Here is an 8,021-nt window from a genome sequence, read left to right as displayed (position 1 = left end):
TCCAATTCTCCCCCTTCCCCTCATCCCCTCCCCTAGATGGCAAGTAATCCAACATATGTTAAACATGGTAAAATATATATGTAAATCCAATGTCGGTGTACATATTTGTACAATTATCTTTCTGCACAAGGAAAATCAGATCAAAAAGGAAAAAAAAATGAGAAAGAAAATAAAATTCATGCAAACCACAACAAAAAGCGTGAAAATATTATATTGTGGTCCACATTCAATTTCCACAGTCCTCTCTCTGGGTGTAGATGACTTTCTTCATCCTAAGATCACTGGAACTGGCCTGAATTGTCTCATTGTTGAGAAGAGCCACATCCATTAGAATTGATCATTGTATAGTCTTGTTGCCATGTAATGATCTCCCGGTTCTGCTCATTTCACTCAGCATCAGTTCATGTAAGTCTCTCCTGGCCTTTCTGAAATCCTCCTGCTGATTGTTTCTTACGGAACAATAATATTCCATAACATTCATATACCAGAACTTATTCAGCCATTCCCCAACTGATGGGCATCCACTCAGTTTCCAGTTTCTGGCCACTACAAAGAGGGCTGCCATAAACGTTTTTGCACATGTGGGTCCTTTTCCCTCCTTTAAGATCTCTTTAGTGTAAAAGCCCAGTAGAGAGACTGCTGGACCAAAGGGTATGCACAGTTCGATAGCCTTTTGGGCATAGTTCCAAATTGTTCTCCAGAATGGTTGGATCCACCAACAATGCATCAATGTCCCAGTTTTTCCACATCCCCCCCAACATTTGTCATCTTTTCCTGTCATCTTAGCCAATCTGAGAGGAATACACATGGCTTTATGAATCATGTTGGGAGAGAAAAATTAGAGCAAAAAGGAAAAACCATGGGAGAGGTGAAAAAACAGAAAAGAGAAATGAACCTAGCATGTGTTGATTTACATTCAGTCTCCTTAGTTTTTTCTCTGGTTGCAGTTGGCATTTTCTGTCCAAAGTCTATTGGGATTGTTTTGGATCCCTGAAATGCTGGGAAGAACCTTTCATTGCTGATTGCTCATTCTTGCTGTTACAGTATATTCCTGGCTCTGCTTGTTTTGCTCAGCATCAGTTCATGTAAATCTTTCCAGGCTTTTCTAAAATCAGCTTGCTTGTCATTTTTTTTTTAATAGAAGAACAATATTCCATCACCTTCATGTACCACAAATTATTCAGCCATTCCCCAATTGATGGGCATCTACTTTTCCAATTCTTTGCTACCACAAAAAGGGCTGCTACAAACATTTTTGCACGTGGGTCCTTTTCCCTCCTTTATGATTTCCCTGGGTTACAGACCCAGTTGAGGAGTGGAAGGTCACCGCAGGGGAGCCCCAGACCCAAGAATATATTCCATGTCATTTCACAACTTCATTCTAGTCTTTCCAGTTTGGGCCACTTTACAGGAGGCATTTCATGTTCCAGTCAAGGGCTTAATGCTGGCAGGAAGGGTAAGCTGGGGGCCCTCCAGTCCCAGGAGGCTGGGAGGCTGGTTCTCAGCGATTCCTGGGGTCAAGATTAATGTCCCTCGGACCTGAAGATTAGTGCCAAGCTCCCTGTTTTTCCTTCCTCCCCTGCCCTGGCCCATCCCCTAAAACAAGAATTCTTTATCCCTTTTTCTGTTGTGTCCTGGATCCCTTTGGCAATCAGGTAAAGCCTCTTCAGGATAATGGTCCCGAATAATCGAAGAAAATGCTCATTTTCAGGTAGAAGTTAATGAAATAATTTTGTTTTTTCATACCAAGATGCCCTAAACTCCTCCTGGGAAAAAACTGCCAATCTAAGAGCAGGGCCCCGATTTTTGGCCCCTTCCTTCTCTTGTGCCCCTTTCCCCTTCCTGCCCTGCTCCAGGCAGGGAGAGGGGAGCAAAGTGGGGAGACGGAGGAGGAGTTCCCGGTTCTGAACTGTCTCGACTTGCCCTCTGCTGACTGAAGTAAATGAAACTGAAAGTGAGTCTGAGAGAGTGAGTGGAACTGGGGAGCTGGGGAGTAGTGAGGAGGGAGGGACAGAGAGCCCAGAGAGGTCGTGGGGAATGGCGGGAAGAGCAATGCTGGCCCTGTACCTGCTCGGCCCCGGTGAGTTCCGACCCTTCTCTGCCTCCCTGAGGAGCTGCCCGGCTCACCTTGCGCTAGGGGGCAGCTTAGGGGGCAGCCTGGCAGGTGTTGGGGCTATCCTGCCTTCTGGCAGAGGCAAGAACGCTGCTCCCTTTGCCCTTGTGGATCCCAATGCCCAGGGAAAGGGTTCGGGGAAGGGAAGGCCCAGGGTGCTCCCGGGGAGGGCTCCCTGTCCCAGCCCCCCAGCTGGGGAGCTGGTCCCGGCCTGAGGACTGACTAGGAGGCTGGGGGAGGCTGGGACCACGGGCTCTCAGGGGCTTCTTTTTCCCGGGCTCTCCCCCCAGCTTCCATAAATCCCGCCAGTGGGGAGGGGGTGGGACACTTTGACTACCTAGCCACAGACTCACTCCCAAAAGCGGGAGCTCTTTGGCTTCTTCCACTTCTTCCAGGAAGGAGACAGGAGGAAGAAGGGGAAACGCAGAAGTCATTTACATACTCCTCAATCCGGCCAGACTGCTTTCTTAGTGCTGCTCCCCCAAAGTGTCCCCTCTTCCACCTCCTGCCTTTGCCCAGGCTGTCCCCCTTTCTCCTCACGGGTCCCCCTTAGCTCCCCCAGCTTCCTACAGTGCTGAGCCCAAACCCCAGCGCCTACAAGAGATGGGCTCCCCTCCAGTGGCTAGTGCCAACCCGAAGGCTGGTTGTGTTCAATTAAAATTCTCTCTCTCTGTTTCTGTCTCTCTCTCTCTCTGTCTGTCTGTCTCTCTGTCTGTTTCTCTCTGTCTCTCGGTTTCTCTGTTTCTGTCTCTCTGTCTGTTTGTCTCTCTCTCTGTTTCTGTCTCTGTCTATATATGTATATACAATATACAATTTAACTGAACAAAAACAGTATATATATATATACACACACTGTATACACATTGTATATACATATACATATATACATTGTATATATGTACAAATATATGTTATATATAAAAATATAAATAAAATTATAAACATTATTTTATTTATTTATTATTTATATTGGGACTAACCCAGGGAGGGAGCAGCCGGAGGAGGGAGCAGCCCCGTCCTCCTCCACACTCACTTGCTCAAGTTCCATTTCTTTCCTTCCAACTACCTTGAATGGCTTTCCATGAGTGGAGGTAATGTGCATATTGAATACAGAGCTGTCTCAGCCCCAGATTTAAATCACGCTGTGGACACAGCCCATCCGGCTATTTATTTAATAAATAAATAAATAAAAATAAAATAATAAATAAATCTACATTGTCTTTATAAATAAACTAAATTGCATATATTATATACATAACATTATTTCTACATATGAGAGGTAGTGTGGGATGGCAGCTGGAGAGCTGTCTCAAGAGCTAAGGCTGGAGGTCACTGATCTGCATAATGTGGGGAATTCCTCCTAAGGGACATCTGCTATGAAAGGGCACATCAGGACACATTTTCCCTTTTTTGTGTGTTCTCTTATATGTGTCTGTGCTTTCCTTCAGGAGAATGGAAGCTCCTTGAGGGTAGTTACTGTTTCTCTTCTGTATTTGTAACCCTAGCACCACCTGGCACACTTATTGTTGCTGATTATTTCCCACTCTTGGTGAGCCATTTGGGGTTTTCTTGGCAAAGATACTGAAGGAGTTTTGCCATTGCCTTCTCTAGTTCACTTGACAGAAGAGGAAACTGAGGCAAACATGGTAAAGTGACTTGCCCGGGGTCACACAGCTAGTTATTGTCCGAGGCTGGATTTGAACTTGTGGAGATGTGCTCTGAGCGCAGTGCTCTGCACTATGGCTTCACCTACTATTCTGCCACATGGTAAATGCTTCATGGATGCTTACTGATCGATCGATTGAGGTGGGACTGACCCCAGACCCTGAGCTCACTGGCAGGGGTCACCTTCAGTATAAAGAAGCACAGACCATCAGCACTGGAAGTGGTCTCTACTCTGATCCATAATTGATCGAAAGACCTAAGGGCTTGTGTACCTCCAACCAGCGAGTCTCGGGGGCACAAAGGTCACCTTCTCCTACTGACTCTTATTATCTTAGGGCTGCTATGGATTCCAGGCTGGCAGCCGGTGGAGGCTGGCATGAAGCTGGGCAAGGTCCACCAGCTGCCCTGCGTCTTGGAGGTGCCCCTGGATCCCTCCAACAAGGTCCTTGATGGAGATCCAGGCCCTCAGCAGCAACATATCCAGCTGGTGCTGAGCAGTTCCGAGAGCCAGACCCTGCCCCACCAAGCGGGCAGTGCCACCTTCCTCTTACAGGGTAAGCGCCTCTTGACCACTACAAGGAAATGGAAGGGGGGGGGAACTTCCATTAAGGGTTTCCTGTGTCCCTGCCATGGAGAGGGCTGGAAAAGAGAGAGAGGGAGAGAGAGACAGAGACAGAGAGAGACAGAGACAGAGAGGGAGAGAGAGACACACACAGAGACAGAGAGAGAGAGACAGAGAGTCAGAGAGACAGAGAGAGAGAGAGACAGAGACAGAGAGAGAGACAGAGACAGAGAGAGAGACAGAGAGAGAGAGAGAGAGAGAGAGAGAGAGAGACAAGAGACAGAGACAGAGAGAGACAGAGGGAGAGAGACAGAGAGAGAGAGAGACAGAGAGAGAGAGACACAGAGAGAGAGAGAGAGAGAGAAGAGTGAGACAAAGAGTCAGAGACAGAGAGAGAGACCAAGCAGAGAAACAGAGATAGAGGCAGAGAAAGAGAAAGAGGGCAAAAGAGAGACAGAGAAAGACAGAGAGACACACACAGAGAAATGGAGACAGAGAGAGAAAGAGGGGGAGAGACAGAGAGACAGACACCAAGTGTGTGTGTGTGTGTGTGGGGGGAGTGTTGCTCCGTCCAAGTACCAGGTGAGCCCGTCAGAACGGAGGTCTCTAAGAGGGGGGCACCGATGGCTGCTTTGGTCCCTGCACACCGGCTCTGGGAGGGAAAGCACTAAGCAGGAAGCCCGGAGCCCTGGCTTTTGCCTCTGCTACACCTGGCCCTGTGACACTGGGCAAGGCCCGTCTCCGAGTGACTGCTCGCACTTTGGGGCCGCTCAAACCAGAGGGAACCCCCCGGGCCCACATTCCACCCCCACGGATCCCCAATTGCTCAGAAAAGCGTCACCTGCGAGCGGAACCGGGGGGTGAGCCTGGGCTGAGGCAGCTCGCTATTCTACGCGCACCTCGCCTCCGCCCGCGGAAGGCCATTCACAGGAGCTGGGAGGAAAGAAATGGAACTTGAGCCAGTGAGGGCGGGGCAGGACGAGGCTGTTCCCCCCGGGCTCCCTCTCTGACCCTCCCCCGCGTTGGCAGACAGGGCCGGGGTCCTTCTCCCCCACGTGGACGAGGCCCCGGACCGGCCCGAGTGCACGATGAGCCGCTATTTCACGCACGACACGCAGATCCTGTGGCCCGGCCTCCCGCGGCGCCAGGCCCAGCTGCCCACGTGGTACGTGGTGACCGTCACCCACACGGACGGCGGCTTCAGGATCAGCGCCTTGTGCTTCCAGCCCGCCGAGCCCGCCCGGGGCCCCGCGCCGGCGCCGCTTTCAGGTGGGTACCTGGGGGAGCCCCTCCCGTCCCGGGCCCGCAGCCCCTGGCAATGAGCTCCCCGCGCCCCTCCCCCGCCCGTCCCTCTCACGGACCCCTCCCCCACCGCTGCCTCCGTCTCCGCCCCCAGGCGTGTTCTCCCTGCACACCAGGGCCCCCCGAGTGCAGGTGGGGCTCCAGGGCACCGCCCTCCTGGCCTGCGGATTCTCCGGGGACCACGCCCTCGAGGCCGTGGACGTGACGTGGGAGCTGCGGCAGAAGGGGGGGCAGCGTCGGGAGCTGCTGAAGTACTCCGGGAAGCAGGGCCGGCTGACGCACCTCCACCAGCAGGCCGAGGCCTTCCCGGGCGAGATTCCCCGCGGCAACGCTTCCATCCGGCTCGTCCGCGTGGCCGTCGGGGACGCGGGCGTCTACTGGTGCTCGGCCCGCGCGGCCGGGCTCCGCCTGGAGCTGCCCTTCCAAGTGGCTGTTGTGGGTAACTCCTGTTCTCCCCGCCAGCCCGGGAGGGGGCGCCGTAGGGAACCCCGCCCCCCTCCCCGCCCCCCTTCCCGCCCCGCCAGCATCCCATTGTGCGGGAGGCCCCGAGCCCGCACGCACGACGGCCGCCAGGGACCAGAGCGGCGCAGCCGCGGTCTCTCGTAGCCGCCTGACGCCCAGAATGCCGCGCGGCTCTCATACAGCGCAGTTATGCGCGGAAGTGTCCTGTCTGACCCCCGCGCCCCGACACATCCCGCGCGGCCTGCGCTCTGCGCCTCCCCGGGGCCTGGGAGGGACGCCCACTTCCCGCCGCTGCCTCCGAGCGCGGCCTGCCGGGGACACCTGGCCAACGTTCCTGGAGGCGTACGAGTCAGCTGACAGGCATCTATTAAGTGCCTCCTGGATGCCAGACAGTTAACAAGCATTTATTAAGCACCTCGTACGCTGGGGCCGAAGGGCCAGGGATCCAGAGAAAGAAAGGAAACAGACAGTGTCTGCTCTCAAGGAGGATCCAGCCTCAAGTTAGGACTCAGGGAAGCAGTAACAACAGTGAAACAGTCTGATGGGGCCAATAGGGGGCGCAGTGGATCAGCACCAGCCCTGAAGTCAGGAGGATCTGGGTTCAAATCCCACCTCAGACACTTAACACAGACCCTGGGCAAGTCACTCAGCCCCGATTGTCTCAGCAAAGAAAAAGAAACAGAGTCTGACTCAAGAAGCTTCCATTTGAATAGGGGGACTGATAGTAGTTTCTATATGGGAGTATGGGGGGGGGTTCAGAGAGAGACAGAGAGACAGAGACAGAGAGACAGAGACAGAGAGAGACAGAGACAGAGAGACAGAGACAGAGAGAGACAGAGACAGAGAGAGACAGAGAGAGAGACAGAGACAGACAGAGACAGAGACAGAGAACAAGCAAGAGAGGGAGAGGTTTAGTCCTGGTTGGGAAGTTCCTCCTGATGCCAGATGGTTAACGCATTTGCTCAGACACCTCGTACGCTAGGTCGAGCGGGGATCAGAGAAGACAGACAGTGTCTGATCATCAAGGAGGATCAGCCTCAGTGGACTCGAACGTACTAGCAGTGAACAGTCTGATGGGGCCAATAGAGCGCAGCTGGATCACACCAGTCCCTGTAAGTCAGGAGGATCGGTTCAAATCCCACCTCAGCACTACCAGACCCGTGGTGCATCCAGCAGCCCGATTGTCTCCAGCAGAAAGCACAGTCCTGACTCAAGCTTCCATTTGCCCATAGGGACTGATAGTAGTTTCTCTGGTATGGTCCAGAGAGCCCAAGAGCAGAGCCTCAGCCCAGAGACCGAAGACAGACAGAGCATGGCAGAGAGAGCAGGAAGCAGAGAGAGACTGAGAGGACAGAGGTCAGCCACTAGCAGCCATGAGCCACGCCAAGAGAGTTTAGTCTGTTGGGAAGTTCCTCCACCAAGGAAGGCGCATTGCTCCAGAATCTTAGTTTAGAGTAGTGTCTGCTCCTGCAATCATCCAGGCGTCCCGGTCACCTGAGACCACAGACCAGCTCTCCACTGTCCTGTACATGTCCTCCATCCCAAGCCCTGCCGCCCGATGATCAGCCCAGTCTCGAGCCTCCTCCTCCCTCCCCGTGGTGCACCAAGGCTCATTTCTCTCCCCATCAGGCCCAAAGTGAGCCTCAGCCCCCAGAGCCCAGCTCTGACAGAGAAGTGAGCAGAACTGCGTGGTCAGCTCCTACCCATTGAGCCCGCCCTAGTCTCAAATACCTCTGGAAAGCCATGCTCTCAGTGGAGAAGCATTCTATCCAAGCAATCACCGCTGTGGCGGAACTTCCTACAGTGTCCTTCCATTCCTTCCTTCCTTCCTTCCTTCGCTCCTTCGCTGTGGCCTTCCCTTCACCTTCCGTGGGCTTCCAACCTTCCTTCCTTCCTTCAGGAAGAGCATTCCTTCCA

At 53.2% G+C, this 8,021-nt stretch overlaps 1 protein-coding gene across 1 annotated transcript; it reads left to right on the top strand.

Annotated features, from left to right (window-relative positions):
- The first annotated feature begins 1,822 nt into the window (after positions 1 to 1,822).
- On the top strand, positions 1,823 to 7,773 carry LOC116423467. The gene is made up of 6 exons (XM_031967823.1): positions 1,823 to 2,080; positions 4,114 to 4,332; positions 5,370 to 5,609; positions 5,737 to 6,077; positions 7,371 to 7,375; positions 7,735 to 7,773. The coding sequence occupies exons 1-6, from the start codon at positions 2,038 to 2,040 to the stop codon at positions 7,742 to 7,744; spliced, it is 858 nt and encodes a 285-aa protein (XP_031823683.1). The 5' UTR covers positions 1,823 to 2,037; the 3' UTR covers positions 7,745 to 7,773.
- Positions 7,774 to 8,021: the final 248 nt, after the last annotated feature.

This window comes from Sarcophilus harrisii, chromosome 4, assembly GCF_902635505.1.
Source record: "Sarcophilus harrisii chromosome 4, mSarHar1.11, whole genome shotgun sequence".
Classification (NCBI taxonomy): Eukaryota; Metazoa; Chordata; class Mammalia; order Dasyuromorphia; family Dasyuridae; genus Sarcophilus; species Sarcophilus harrisii.
Note: the sequence above shows the minus strand (reverse complement) of the source record. Positions and strands in the feature narration are given on the sequence as shown.